Source organism: Rhinolophus hipposideros (assembly GCF_964194185.1).
Source record: "Rhinolophus hipposideros genome assembly, chromosome: 5".
NCBI classification, from domain to species: Eukaryota; Metazoa; Chordata; class Mammalia; order Chiroptera; family Rhinolophidae; genus Rhinolophus; species Rhinolophus hipposideros.
The window spans coordinates 18,971,819-18,988,138 of NC_138051.1; the positions used below are offsets into that span (position 1 = coordinate 18,971,819).

The 16,320-nt window shown below is 35.6% G+C and overlaps 1 protein-coding gene across 1 annotated transcript in view; it reads left to right on the plus strand.

Moving 5' to 3' along the window:
- Positions 1 to 16,320, plus strand: part of BAZ1A (bromodomain adjacent to zinc finger domain 1A) — an 80,051-nt gene that overhangs the window by 16,218 nt on the left and 47,513 nt on the right. Inside the window, exon 3 of the mRNA XM_081050109.1 lies at positions 16,172 to 16,315. Within this exon, the coding sequence (XP_080906235.1) occupies positions 16,172 to 16,315 (144 nt within the window). The remainder of the gene's footprint in view (positions 1 to 16,171; positions 16,316 to 16,320) is intronic.

Genomic DNA, 16,320 nt, shown 5'->3' on the forward strand with positions numbered 1-16,320 from the left:
CTTTGGCGATGAGAGAAGCTCCAGATTGAGTTTACTAAGTGTCCCTTTTGACTTTCCTGTGTAGGCTGCTTCAGCCTTTATACCTGGCAGCAGCCTGAGGTTTATCATTAGGGGCTTATTTAGACAATTAAATGATTTCCGCTAGTGACAGAAATAGCAGTCACTTTTTGTCTTCATGGGATCCACTAGTATGAGATATCTGTGTTCCCACTCCCACCTTTCATTCTTCATCCTTTCTCCACAGAATGTGAAGAATTTGCTTACATAGTGCACACATTTTTATCTTCTGCTTTTTTTGTTAAACAAGCTTTATTGAGATATAATTTACACACCATTAAATTTGCCCATTTAAAATGTGCCTTTCAGTGTGTTTTAGTATATTCACAAGGTTGTGCCGCTATCACCACTATCTAATTGCAGAATATTTTCATCACCCCAAGAAATCCTGTACTCATTAGCAGGCACTCCCGACTGCCCTCTCCTCTCAGACCCTGGCAACCGCTAATCTATTTTCTGTTTCTATAGATTTGTCTATTCTGGCATTTTATAAATGGAATCATATAATACGTCTCCTTCTGTGTGTGGCTTCCTTCACTTACTATGTTTTGGAGGTTCATCCACACTGTAACATCTATTTTATTTCTTTTTATTGATAAACAAATTCTGCTGTGTGGATCTCTTACATTTTTATATATCTGTTCATCAGTTGATGGACATTTGAGTTGTTCCACTTTTTGGCTATTATAAATAACGCTATTAAGAATAGCCATGTACAAGTTTCTCTGTGAACATAAGTTTTCAGTTTCCATGGGTATATGTCTAGTATTCTAGTAATTGCAAAGTCATACGGTCACTATGTTTAAGATTTGAGGAACCTCCAAACTGTTTTCCAAAGCAGCTGCATCATTTTATCTTCCCATTAGCGATGCATGCGAGTTCCGGAGTCGCCACATCCCCACCACGTCATACGTATGGACAATTTGTTATTGTCCTTTTTGTAATTTTTATTTTGCCATCCTAGTGGGTGTGAAGTGGTACCTCGTTATGGTTTTGATTTGCATTTCCCTAATGACTAATTATGTTGAGCATCATTTCATGTGCTTATTCATCATTTGTATATTTTCTTTCAAGAAATGTCTGTACTGGTCCTTTGCCCATTTTTAAATGGGGTTGTTTATCTTTTGATTACTTGTAAGAATTACTTAGCAGATACGTGATTTACAAATACTTGCTCCCATTTTTTTGAGTTGTCTTTTCTCTTTCTTGATAGTGCCGCAATCAGCTAACAGATTATTCTAGAAGATCCTTTGTCATTGCTATGGCAGAAGGTAGTAAAGAGAACGGCTGACTACTTGACTGATCCAACAGTTTAGTTCTTTATCCTCCCCATCCTGATTACCACCCAGCCTGCCTCTTAATAATGCTGACATTTGTTCTAGGCTACTTCTTTAGAGACTACAAGAGAAGTGAGAAGATGGGTGGTCTTGTGAAAAGAACACTAAACTAGGAGTCACGTCTGTTAATTCTTAAATACCTACCAGATGCTTTGTGTACACATTACATCAGCAGATATGAGAGAAGAACTCACTGTGTCCATTTACAGATAAGGAAACAGATCCAAAGAAGTTAAATATTTTTTTGTAATTGTTCAACATATATTCACTCATCTCCTGCAATTTACTTGCACTGTTCTAGACACTGGAGATAGAGCAGTGAACAAAACAAAGTCATTGGAGCTTCCATTCCAGCCTTAAAAGTAGTAAATGGTAGGATTTAAATTCAGGTAGGGCTGATTTACAAAATCAGTTCTTTCACTGTATCACTGTCTCCTTAGTTTTGGATTCTGCCTTTTATGACTAGCAATATTGGCTCTGAGCAAGTAATTTAAGCTCTTTAAGCTTTAGTCTTTTTTATCTGTTAAATAGACCCCCGCCTTACAGTGTTGCCTAAAAGGATGAAATGACATAATGAATGTGAATCTTTTTAAGCTATATTACATAATATGGCCGTTTGATGTAGGTGTCTTGTTAGTATTTCATTGTGTTTATTGAGTGCCATGCAGTTTGTTGTTTTTTGTTTCGTTTTTTCCTTTGTTTTGAGAGATGCCAGTAATGATGTGGGACTCCAATAGCTGCCTGAGCCAGCGTTACTTGGAATTCTTTCTTTATGATCACTGAAATTTGAATTTCACACTACTTTTACATGTTACAAAATATTCTGATTTTTATTTTAAACCATTTAAAAATGTATAAATCAAGAGTGGCCGGTTGGCTCAGTTGGTTAGAGTGCAGTGCTCATGACACCAAGGTCACCCAAGGTTCAAGTCCCACATGGGCCAGTGAGCTGTGACCTCCACAACTAGATTGAAAACAACGACTTGACTTGGAGCTGATGGGTCCTGGAAAAACACACTGTTACCCAGTAAAAATTAAAAAAAAAAAAGTATAAACCATTCATGACTTGCAGACTATACACAACAGGCGGTAGTAGGTTGCATCTGGCCCATGGGCCATAGTACGCTGACTCTTGGTATAAAGGAAAGCTTACTGCTTAAATTAGGATTGTAGAATAAAATCCCCAGAGATCCCCTTTTTATCTGGAACCTCAGTATGGCGGCAGAGGTCTCTTGGTATGGTAGAAAAAAGCCTTTGGAATCAAACTGACTTACTAGTTCTTGGAATCTTCTTTCCTAATCTATAAAATTGAAATAATATCTACATTTACATGGTGGTTGTATTAGTTAGCTTTTGCTGTATAACAAACCACCTCCAACACTTAGTGGCCTATAAACATTATTCTCACAATTATGTGGTTGGCTGGAATATTCCTAAGGTCTGGGCTGGCCTGTCTGGGGCTGGATTGTCTAGGGCTTCTACTTTAGGATAGCCTTACTTGCCTGTCTGGGGCCTAAGACGGGCGTGGCTCCTTTCTCTGTGGCCTCTCATCCTTCAGGAGGCTAGTCCAGACTTATTCCCAGGGTGGTAGCAGGGTTCCCAGCATCAAGAGAGGGAAAACTCCAATATGCAAGCACATTTCAAGCCTCATCATGCTCCATGTTAGCTAGTGTTCCACTGATGGTCACATGAGCAAATCCAGAATTAACGTGGGAGAGGATCAGGGACGTGTGATTTAATGGGGCCATAACTGCAACAGTCCACCATGGTGGTCACTGTTTGTTAGAAGCCCAGCGTAGTGCCTGGCACATAAAGCATTCAGGAAATGCTAGATCCTTCCTGTACTTGACAGAGACAGTAAAGAGTCTGCCAACTGTGATTACTCATCTTTTTTGTAGCCCATCCCTTATTTTCTCACACCATAATCACTGTTCTTGAGAGTCCACTACATGTCATTTTAGGGAGATGATGACATTACCAGTAAATTTTTGAGAGCTTACTCTCTGCCAAGCACTGTTCTAAACTTTTTTTACTTATACTATCTTATTTAATTCCCACAACAGCCATATGTGATACGTGCTCACTTGCTCATTTTACAGTTGAGGAGTTCATACACAGGTTAATTAATTAAAACTTGCCCTAGGTCACAAGTGACGAAGTTTTCAAGCATAGGCAGTATCAGAACCACTGTGCTTCTGTTTAGGAGGAATACATGAGTATTTAAAAAAATAGTAAAGGATAGCACTTAAGCAAGATTAAAAGATGATAGGTAAATGTACTTACTGACCACCCACAATTTATTTCTCACGTTACTTGAGCATTTTATAACTTTTCTCAAAGCATCAAGAGACATAGGATTTTGTATATAGGTGGTTAGATTAAGCTTTTGATCGTACACTCAAAGAGTGATCCAGCTCCTATTTAGTGTCTGAAAAATCAGCATTATCTTCTGATCATTGATTCAAAGGGGGAAAATCTCCAATATTTAAACAGGTTCTCCTGCTATTTAAATTTTTAACCATTGTACTTATCAGAAAGTACCTTAATTATTTTACTTCTATACTCTAAGCTGTTTAAAACTATCTTCTTTTCAAATGTTTTGCTTGCAGATGAAAGAATGCTATCTAGTGGCAACAAAAGGTGACTGCGAGCATGGTTCGGGAAAATTGAATTTTCATTTATTTGTTGTTTTTCTATCTTTTGGCACAGTTTCCAGGGATGAAAATGCAAATATTTATGGCCTTTTTCTTGGAGATGGTAGGGAATATTTTAGTTTTGTACTCAAAATATACAAAAGCCATATTTTATGTGATTCATTCAATAAACATTGTGTGCTCAGTATTGTTGTAGGTCTTGGGAAGATGGTAGTGAATAAAACAAGGAGTAGGAGCTTTCATTTAAGTGCAAGAGAAACACAAATCACGATCATTTCAGATACTCATCAGTGCTTATAAAGAAAACGAAACTTGATGTGATAGAGTCTCAAGTCATGTTTTTTTGTTTCAGACAGTTGAATTCAGTAACTTCTGAAAACCACTGTGTTAGATGCAACAGGATAATCAAATATGAGTAAAGCATTCATACTTAACTGTTCTCAAGCATTGTATAAGCTATTGGTAGTAGGAATGGAGTTTCCAGGGCAAAGATAAGTGAAATACATATAAATGACTAATAAAGTACTTAATAAGATAAATGCATAAAGAGACATCAAGGGGAGAGCGAATTGAAGAAAGGTGGTTCAAAGGTATACACTTCAGGTATAAGATAAATAAATTCTAGGGATACAATGTACACCATGGTAACTATGGTTAACACTGCTATATGGTATAAAGGAAAGTTGTCAAGAGAATAAATCCTCAGAGTTCTCATCACAAGAAAAAATAGTTGTCTTCTTTCTGTTTTTTAATTGTTTCTATATGAGATAAATGGATGTTAGCTAAGCCTAGTGTGGTAATCATTTTAAAACATGTAAATCAAGCCATCATGCTGTACGCCTTAAACTTATACAGTGATATATATCAATTATTTCTCAACAAAACTGGAATGGCAAAAGGACACAGATAAGTCTTATTGGCTAGTGATACATCACTAACATTCGAATAGAATGAATAAAAGGTGCTGTAGTACCAAATGAATTTAGCACTTCATTAATAATTTGCTATGATTGGCCATTAGAATGGGCCGAGGTTTACCTTTACCTAAGTTATCTTTTATAAAGACATACTTGCATCTTTATTCATCTGCTTCCAGCCAGTGAGTCAGCATGTTGATTTCATTATTATATTGACCCTAAGGATAATAAAAATATTTAGGTTATTTTCTTTGAGCTTCCAGCTAAAAGAATTTGAGAATGCAGAGTAATAAGTATAGTTTTGTCATCTTAATTTTAGTTGTGTATGTAATGATTTCTTTGTAAATTCGTAGTTATTTTTATGCACTGTACTTTTGTTGTATAGAAATCATCTGATTTTATTTGGTTTGACTAATAACTTAGGTTGTAAGAGAAAATACCAGTATATTAAACTTATTTCCATGAAAAATAGGGATTTTATGATGAATTTTTATAATGTTTATAGTTAAGATGGAAACAAAATGTAGAATAGTTTTACATAGTTTGTGCATTACACAGAACTTTTTGTGACTTTTCTTCTGATAAATATAGAGGACCAGTCTATACTTCAATGAGATCTAACAAGTGTACCCACTTCAGTTTGCCATTCTTATATGTATTAATTATTTTAGAAAAGCAATAAATGTTTTTCTTTTAAGTTAAAGAATAGTTTAAATTAATAACTTACTTTCAGTAAGCCTTTACCTTAAGTAGTCTAAACTAATAAAGCTTTATTTAAAGTACATTACTTTCTTGTGAGAAAATTCACTCTTTTTAGTGTATAGTTCTGACTTTTGACGCCTACAATATGACATAGAATTTTTATGACCCCCAAAAGTTCCTTTGTACCCCTTTGTAGTCAACCCTTGCCCCCATCCCCTAGCCTCTGGCAACCACTGATCTGTTTTCTGTGTCCTTATAATTTTGCCTTTTGCAGAATATAAATATAAATGGAATCTTGGGCATATTTCTGGACTCTTTTCTCTCCCTTTTATCTTACTTTTGCTAATACTACAGTGTCTTTATTTACTGTATCTTTTAGTAATGCATATATTGTACATGACTTTCATCTTTTATTGATTTCCTATGATGTGAAATGAGTGCTTTTAATTGGAATTAATATTTTCCTAATATTTATCATTAGCATTTTTTAATTTTAATTTAAAATTTATTGGGGTGACAATGGTTAGCAACGTTACCTAAGTTTCAGGTGTACAATTCTGTAATTCGTCATCTACATATCACATTGTGTGTTCATCACCCAGAGTCAGTTCTTTCATCACCACATATTTGATCCCGTTTACCCTCATCTACCACCCCTCTGCCCCCCTTACCCTCTGGTAACCACTAAACTATTGTCTATGTCTATGAATTACATGGGCCTTGAGATTATTATGCTAAGCAAAATAACTCAGACAGAAAAAGTAGGGAACCATGTGATTTCACTGATACGTGAGATATAAAACTGAAAACAAAGGAACCAGACAAATAAAGAAAGAAAAAATATCATTAGCATTTTTAATTAAACTTTCTATTTTGAGTAACTGTAGATTCAAATGCAGTTGTAAAATAATACAGAATTTCCTCCAATGGTGCTATCTAGCAAAGTTACAGTACAATGTCACACCCAGGATGTTAATACTGACATACTCATTATCATGATGCACAACATTTCTGTCACTGCCAGGATCCCTCATGTTGCTCTCTTATAGCCACACCCACAAACCATAGGTTGTTAAACTTAATTTCCTTCTTCAGATTTTCAGCTTCCTGAAACAAATAGGACTTGAAATCTATATCGCCAATGACCAGATATAACTTTCAAGTTTGAAAATCTTGTTCAGTTTTTATTGGCTGAATTGAAGAATATGACATTCTCACTCAAAATAAGTTTAACATAGACAAAATGTTTATAAACCAACCAATGTTTAGTAAAAGTACCTAGTACACCTAATAGATTGTTTATTGCTTTTTCTTATCAGCTAGGATTTGACTTGGGTGCATATAATAGAAAAAATTTTAGTGGCATAAGCAAAATCGAAATTTTTCTCTCATGCAAAATTAAGTACAGGCATTGTAGTGTAGGGCTGGGAATGCAGGTCCACAAAGTTGTCAGAAACCTAGGCTTTTTGCTGTTTTCTGTTCCATCATCCCATGTTTGTGACCATTGCTGTCTTTGTTCAGGATGAGAGCAAGATAGAAGAAAGGCAAGAAGCTTGCTTCTCTTCCTGTATCCATCCTTCACACAGAAGCCTATTTAAGTGTTCTCAGATATTATCATGTTAAAAACAAAAGGTCACTTGCTGCTAAATGGATGGCCTTCATTTTTAATGTTTTGTTGTCTCTGATCTTCATATGTTGGTCTTACCTCCTCACAAGGTTATCATCTCTTTTTTACTTAATAATTTTGTTTTTTCCAATTATAGTTGACATACAATATTATGAGTTTCAGGTGTACAACACAGTGATTAGACATTTGTATAACTTACGAAATGGTCACCCCAATAAATTTGACACCATACTATCTGACACCATACATAGTTACTAGAATATTATTGACTATATTCCCTATGCTTTACTTTACATCCCCATGACTGTTTTGTAACTACCAATTTGTACTTCTTTTTTTTTTTTTTTTAAGATTTTATTGGGGAAAGGGAACAGGACTTTATTGGGGAACAGTGTGTACTTCCAGGACTTTTTTTTTTTCCAAGTCAAGTTGTTGTCCTTTCAATCTTAGTTGTGGAGGGCGTAGTTCAGCTCCAGGTCGAGTTGCCATTGCTAGTTGCAGGGGGTGCAGCCCATCATCCCTTGCGGAACTCGAATTGAACTGGCAACCTTGTGGTTGAGAACCCACTGGCCCATGTGGGAATCGAACCAGCAGCCTTCAGAGTTAGGAGCATGGAGCTCTAACCGCCTGAGCCACCGAGCCAGCCCCTAATTTGTATTTCTTAATTCCTTCCCTGTTTTCACTCACCTCCAACACCTTTCCCATATGGCCACCATCAGAATGTTCTCTGAGTTCTGTTTTGTTCGTTTCACATATAAGTGAAATCATATGGTATTTGTCCTTCTCTGACTTATTTAGCATAATACGTTCTAGGTTCATGCATGTTGTTGCAGATGGCAAGATTTCATTTTTTATAGCTGAGTAATATGCCAATGTATGTATGTACCACCTCTTCTTTATTCATTCATCCATTTATGGACACTTAGTGTGCTTCCATATCTTGGTTATTGTAAATAATGCTTCAGTGAACATATGGACGTATATGTCTTTTCAAGTTAGTGTTTCTTCTGGTAAATACCCAGAAGTGGAATTGCTGGATCCTTCTTTGTCTCTTGCCATAATCTTTCTTTTAAAGTCTCTTGTCTGGTATAAGTATCACTAACCCTGATTTTATTGTTTGCTTCCTTTTTCATGAAGTATCTTTTTGAATCCCTTTACTTTCAGTCGGTGCATGTCTTTCCATCTGAAATGAGTCTCTTGTAGGCAGCATATGTAAGAGTCTTGTTTTCTTATCCATTTAACCACCCTGTGTCTTTTGATTGGAGCATTTGGTGCATATACATGCAAAGTAATTGTTGATGGATATGCTCATAGTTATGGCCTTTGTATTACTCATATTTTTATCTTTTTTCTTCTTAAGGAAGTCCCTTTAACATTTCTTGTAATTCTGGTTTGGTGGTGAGGAGCTCCTTTAGCTTCTTCTTGTCTGGGAAACTCTTTATCTGTCCTTTGATTCTAAATGATAGTTTACTGGGTAGAGTAATCGTGGTTATAGGTCCTAGCTTTTCATCACTTTGAATATTTTGTGCCAATCCCCTCTGGCCTGCAAAGTTTCTGTTGCAAAATCAGCTGACAATCTTATGGGAGCTCCCTTGTAGGTTATTAACTGCCTTCTCTTGCTGCTTTTAAGATTATTTCTTTATCTTTAACCTTCGGCATTTTAATTATAATGTGTCTTGGTGTGGGCCTCTTTGAGTTCATCTTGTTTGGGACTGTGTGTTTTCTGGGCTTGTATGTCTTTCTTTTTCCAGGTTAGGGAAGTTTTACATCATTATTTCTTCAAATAGGTTTTCAATTCCTTCCTATCTTCTCCTTCTGGTACCCTTAAGATGTGGGTGTTGGTACATTTGATGTTGTCCCCCTAAACTGTCCTCATTTTTTTGAATTCTATTTTTTTTCTTTTTCTGTTTCGATTGGGTGTTTTCCTTTACCTTGTCTTCCAAATCACTGATTCAATCCTCTGCTTCATGTAATTCACTGTTGATTCCCTCTAATGTATTCTTCATTTCAGTTATTGTATTCTTCATCTGACTTGTTCTTTTTATGTTTTCTATTTTACGTTTTCTATCTCCATTTTTATGTTTCCTGTCTCTTTGCTGAAGTTCTCCCTGAGGTCATTGAGCATCCTTATAAACAGTGTTTTGAACTCTGCATCTGTTAGATTGCTTGTCTCCATTTTTTTTAGTTCTTTTTCTGGAGCTTTGTTCTGTTCTTTGATTTGGGACATGTTTATTTGTCTCTCCATTTTGGCTGCCTCCCTGTGTTTGTATGTATATATTAGGTAGAGCTGCGATGTCTCCCAGTCTTGATAGAGTGGACTTATGTTGTAGATATCCTGTGGGGCCTGTTGGTCACCTGAGCTGTGTGCTCCAGGTGTGTCCCTTGTATAGGTTGTGTGTACCCTCCTGTTGTAGTTGAGCCTTGATTGGCACATCAGTGAGAAGGATTGACTCTCAGGCAGATTGGTTGTGAGGACTGGCCTTGACTACAGTGGAGGAGCTGTAGTGCAGGGGCTGACCCCACAGAGCAGGATTCGCTTTAGCAAGCCACTGGGTTATCATATCTTCTTACATGTTGGCATCAGTATGCTAGGCCAACATAAAACTGAGCCCACAAACAGTTTGCATACCTATTAATTTGAATACACTAGTTGGAATTTTAAAGTATTTTGGTAAAGCTTTAATTAATTTGGTTGATACTTCCACCAAACTAACTTATGGTGGCTTTAAGATAATTTTGAATACTAAAGAGTTTTAGCAGCATGCTGATAATATCCAGGTGTTTGAAACTTATTAGAATATAAGTTTAATCCATATTTTATATCTAGAATTTTATTTCCAAAGATTTTTATTTGTACTATATGTTTTAATAATAGATTTAATCTTTAGTAAGAATCTAATACTTTTGTTATGATATTTAGGCTTATAATATCCTGTTTCCCAAAAAATAAGACCTAGTCAGACAATCAGCTCTAATGTGTCTTTTGGAGTGAAAATTAGTATAAGACCTAGTATTGTTATGTTATGTTATGTTATGTTATGTGTTATATGTTATATGTTATATGTTATGTTATGTTATGTTATAAGACCTGGTCTTATATGATAGTAAAATAAGACTGGGTCTTATATTAATTTTTGCTCCAAAAGATGCATTAGAGCTGATTGTCCGGCTAGGTCTTATTTTCAGGGAAACACAGTAGTAGGTCAAATGCTAATTGGAGAAATAATAAGACCTGGTTCTCTGATCCACAAAGAGTCTTAGAACAGTTCAAAATGAAACATTCTTTGAGCCACTCTGATCAGTCTGTCTAAAAAGTGAGGCGTTACAAACAAAGCATCTATTTCTGACCTCCTCTTCCTGCCTCACAAGTAATGAACTTAATTCACTGTCTTGTTTGAAGTAGGAGATTTATTAACTGGTCTAGTTTCCTCCACTTAAAATGAGGTATCACATAACCTCCTTAATTTGAGTTGTTTAAATTGAACTTCAAATTAAACCAGTTTACTCTATTTCTACCTATAATTATCCAAGCACAGCATTTTTAAATAAATGTTCTTGGCACCTGTATTACAAGAAAATAAGAGATTAATGAGGTAGCACAGAAGAGTAGGTATGAAGTATGCCAGAGACTCAACATTCTATTGTTAGAGACCCAAAGGGAGAGGGGCCTTCTTTTATGTCAAGTAGGTCTCCCCAGGTTTCTAGTCTTTTCTTTAGCTGTTAATTCTTTATCTTTACCCCAATGCCTTGTAAAAATTCTGCATATATTTCAATTCTAGAATGTTTTATAACTTGCTTTTATTTAATGAATTTCTATTTTGGGATATAAACTATGACTGTTAAAACAAAATAAATGACTATTAAAACAAAATCTTTTTAGGGGGAGAGGTATATACCATTCCAGAATACTTTCATAAAAGGCTATTTCCTTATTTACCTTGTCTCCGCTACAGATTTATGGCTAACTTCTGCCATGTCTTCATTCTGTGCTTGCTGGTGTTCCACAGACTTGATTTCACTCTGAAATGTTTTAAGTTGTTAGTGCTTCAGGAGCTTCTTGACTGCCTTGGTGTAAAGGTCTAAAATACCTTTGGGTCAACATAGTGTTGCTGTTTCCCCTCAACTCCAGTAATAGAATGGGAAAATTAGAAAGTATATGGGCTTCAGAGTCAAACAACATTTTGGCTGTACCATTACCAGTTGTGTGACCATGAACAAATGATTTAACTTCTCTGACCCTGAATTTCTTCTTCTGGAAAGTGTGTAACTTGCAGAATTGATAAGAGGAGAGAAATATGTATAATTTCCATACTTATCTGGCACTCAGGAACTCTAATACTACTAAGAACCATCTTACCAGCAACCTCCACTCTGTCCTCATAATGGAGCATAAGTTTAGTTTAGAGAGTTTCTGTGCTCTGAGACCCACTATCTGGGTTTATTTTGTGATTCTTTAACCTTTTTTTAATACTCCAATCTTCTTTGGACTCCCTAGAACGAAGAAATTGTAGCAAGTGGATTTGAAAGAGATCGTCTAAGTCTCTTTGGAAATCTATTAGGTGTTGACTTGACATCTTGAGGAGTTGACTGAAATTTAAGCACCAACAAGAGATGTAGCCTTGATTAGATTAGCAAGAAATGTGGCCTGTTGTTTAGGTGTGGTACAAAGCTAATAGTAGCATTGGTAGTAACTAGTATAATTTATAAATAATTTATTGTATTCTAGGCAGTGTCCCTATGCTGTATGGATTTCCTACTCCGTTATTCCTGTGTCAGGGAATTGCATTTCTGTCAATTTTCTGTTGGTTTTAAATGTTAGTTCTTAAATTATTGTAGTTCTGTGGGCCTCACTGGGGTTATAAACTATTCCCTTCAAACAACTGTCAAACCATTTTAGGCACTACACTCTCCATACCTGTGCCCAGAATACACCCATTTACTTTGTTTTTCCCTCATGACTACCACCACCATCACCACTTAGGGGCACTCACCTGGGCTCTGCCAGTGAAAACCATCTCATTTTTTAACTTGAAGAACCTTATCAAAGGTTCACTGCAAAGCTTTCTTCATCACCTCCTGGAACCCTGAGCAATCTGATCCCTGGATGGGATACTCAGGCCCTTCAAAAGTGGGTCCATTTCATTCTTTGCATATTTTTGTACAGTTCATGTCACTAAATTACAGAACCTTTCTATCATTGGACTACATAATTACCTAACAAGTTTTGATATGGTTTCCTGTAGAGTTGTTCCTCTTTAACTGGTTTAGTTCTGTCAGCCAGTAGTGAAAGTTAACCTTCAGTTCTTTTGACACCATTTCCGTTTGCTACCAATATAGGTTTGGTAACTGAGCCTTTGTAAGCTTTACTTTTAGGACACAAAAGAAGTTTCTTTAAAAAAAAAAAATAGTGGTAAAAATAAACATAATGTAAAATTTACCGTTCTAATTATTTTTAAGGATATAATTCAGTGGTGTTAAGTATATTCAGTGTTGTGTAACCATCCCTACTATTTCCAGAACTTTTTCATCATCCCAAACAGAAACCCTGTACCTATTAAGCAATAACTCCCCATTTCTCTCTCACTCCAGTAACCTTTATTCTACTTTTTGTCTATGCATTTGTCTATTCTAGATACTTCATATAAGTGGATTCATACAGTATTTGTTCTTTTGTGTTTGACTTATTTCATTGAGCATAATGCTTTCAAGGTTCATCCATGCTGTAGCATGTATCAAAATTTCATCCCTTTTATGGCTGAGTAATACTCTGTGGTATGTGTATATACCACATTTGTTTATCCATTCATCTGTCGATAGACATTTGAGTCATTTTCACCTTTTGGCTATTGTAAATAATGCCATTATGAACATTGTTGTACAAGTATCTGTTGAGTTCCCTTTTTAAATTCTTTTGGGTATATATCCTAGAAGTGGAATTGCCAGGTCAATGATAATTCTGTTTAATCTTTTTAGGAACCGCCATATTGTTTTTCACAGCAGCTGCACCATTTTACGTTCCCACCAGCAGTACACAAGTGTTACAATTTCTCTACATCTTCACCAACGTTGGACATTTTCCATTTTTTGTTTTTTTAAATAATAGCTATGTTAGTGGGTATGAAGTGGTATCTCATTGCAGTTTTGACTTTGTATTTCCTCTGAATAATGATGCTGAGAATCTTTCAATGTGTTTGTTGCCATTTTATCTTTTGGGGAGAAATATTTGTTCAGGTTCTTTGCCCATTTTTGAATTGTGTTATTTGTTTTTTGTTGTGTTATGAGCTCTTTACACATTCTGCCATGTCTTTGTCTGATTATCAGGGTAATGCTGGCCTTATAGAAAGAGTTAAAAAGTGTTCTCTTAAATTTTTTGGAAAATTTTGAGAAGAATTTGGTAGGATTCACCAGTGAAGCTATCTGGTCCTGGGCTTTTCTTTGTTGGGAGGTTTTTGATTACTGATTCAATCTTCTTGCTAGTTATAGAGCTCTCTAGCTTTTCTATTTCTTTTTAGGTCAGTTTTGGTAGTTTGTGTGTTTCTAAGAATTTTTCCATTTCCTCTAGGTTATCCCGTTTGTCATCATGCAGTTATCCATAGTATTTTCTTATAATCTTTTATTTCTGTAAAATCACTAGTCAAGTCCCTACTTACACTTCTGGTTTTAGTAATTTGAGTCTCCTCTCTTTTTTCTCAAATTTTTTTTAAGACAAAATTATAAAGGAACCATATATGATACTTTTAATTTAACCTGTGTAAGTCTCAGAGTGAGAGGAAATGAGAGAAGGTGGAAAATAAGATGTTTTGAGTGCTTTGAATTCACCCACATAGTCTACATTTTGTTGATTCTTAAACGCTGGGGTGCTGTAGAAACAGTTGCTTCCTTCTATTTGGGTTCAGTGCAAAGTTTCTAGCAGGAATCAACCATCCTGATTTTCTCTGTGCCTGATAGCAATATCAGATATTGTAGGGAGAACTAAAGATGTTTTCCGAAAGGAGTATATAAGCATATGCTAAAATGTAGACTAATGAAAATAGGTGCTCTTATGTTATAAATATCCATCCACCTGCTTCCAAAAATTAACCAGCTCTAAATATACCGTTTTTGTCTTTCTAGAATTGTATAATTCTGTTAATTTTGGCTGTGACAAAAATTCATTTAAAAAAAAAAAACATATGCAGAAGGGCAAATTACCAGTTTATTGAATCAAAAGGAGATTAAACAGTTAAACTTGAGATGGGCAAGGTGCAGCTAAGTCTGAGGAAAGACAGCAATAAGAGAATTGATTGCCTCTGGTACCCCTGCCATCTCCTCTCCGTTTTAGGCTTTATCTTCTCTCACTGCACATTGGCCTGCTCCATGTGGCAGGAAAAGTGGGTGCCAACAGTACCAATATTTTATATCTTAGAGATTCCATGATAGGAAAGGAGCTGATTTTTACTTTCTAGATTCCAGATTTTTAAATCTTGAAAAAGATGTACTGGCTCAGCAAAAAGATGCCCACTCACAGTATCAACTAACTCTGGTCAGTCTTGTGGGAATATGACAGCTCTACCGGTAGCTGTTTGAAAGAAGGTGGGGTGTGGGAAGAATGAAGTTCTTAGGAGAATGGGCTGGTGAATAGACAGGCAGTCTGATGAATGTCCACAATATATTAAAACTTTTGTATGGTTTGGGATGACCAAATGAATGATGCAGTGAACTAATTTGTCTAATCTTGAACCACTTTTTCTCTAGAGAATAGGGATTTACTCCCTGCTAGGTATATATGTGCTTAAAATAGTCTTACTTAATAAAACCTTCCCTCAGAATGCCTAAGATTTATAGGGGTACCATAGATATAATTTTAGCAATGCCCGTCCTCCCTCTCTCCCCCCCTCTCTCTTTTTTTCCTCCCTACTCTATCCTGCTTTTACTTATACTGTCTTTAACAGCTTGGGATATATTTCACATACCATAAAATTCACCCATTTAAAATGTGAAGTTCAGTGGTTTTTAGCATTTCATAGAGTTGTACATCATTACAAACTAATTTTAGAACATTTTCTACACCCCAAAAAGAAAGTCTGCCCATTAGCAGCCACCGCCATTGCTCTCCTCTCTCACCCTCTCCCCGCATTCCCCCAAGTTCCTGACAACTACTCGTCTATTTTCTGTCTCTATAGATTTGCTTATTCTGGTTTTTCATATAAATGGAATCATATACTATTACAGCCTTTCACATTTGCTTTCTTTCACTTAGAATGTTTTCAGGGTTTATCCATACTGTAGCATGTATTCATACTTCATTTCTGTGTGTTTTTTTTGCTGAAGATACTCCATTGTATGGATATACCACATTTTAATTATTTCACTTGATAATTGACACAGTAAAATGGGATTGAGGAATATTTCGATTGTGGTGAATGAGTCTGAAATTGTACCCCATAAAATCGAGAGTGAGCAGAGTAAAAGAAGCCAAAATAGGGGTAATAGAGTTAGTAAATAGGAAGCTTTCCAGAGATCGGAAATTACAGTGAGATGATTAGGAGAAACTCAGAATTTAAAATATCAGAGGCTTTGAAAAACTGTAAGTCCTGATCTGTGTAATGAGTTATTATTTCAAAATTTGATTTTCTAAATAGTAACTTCAGTTAAGAATATAATTGCCAAGAACCTTGATAAATTGACTTTTAAAATAGTTTTGTGTTATTTTAAATTGCAGCTAACCTTTGCTAAAATTGGATGTTATAGATTTTCTTTTTTAGTAAATTGGTTACATCAATCAACCATAGTTTCTATAAAAGAAAATAACTCTTCAGTTCAAAATAGGTTGTTCTGAAATGTTTGATTTTAAAATACCAAGTGATTTGCATTTTGACATGTATCATTTTCTTTCAGGTTACAGTGTAGGATTTTGGAAGTCCTTCCTCCATCACATCAAAATGGTTTTGCTAATGGACATGTCAGCAGTATAGATGGAGAAACTATTATTATCAGTGATAGTGATGATTCAGAAACACAGAATAGTTCTTTTCAAAATGGGTAAG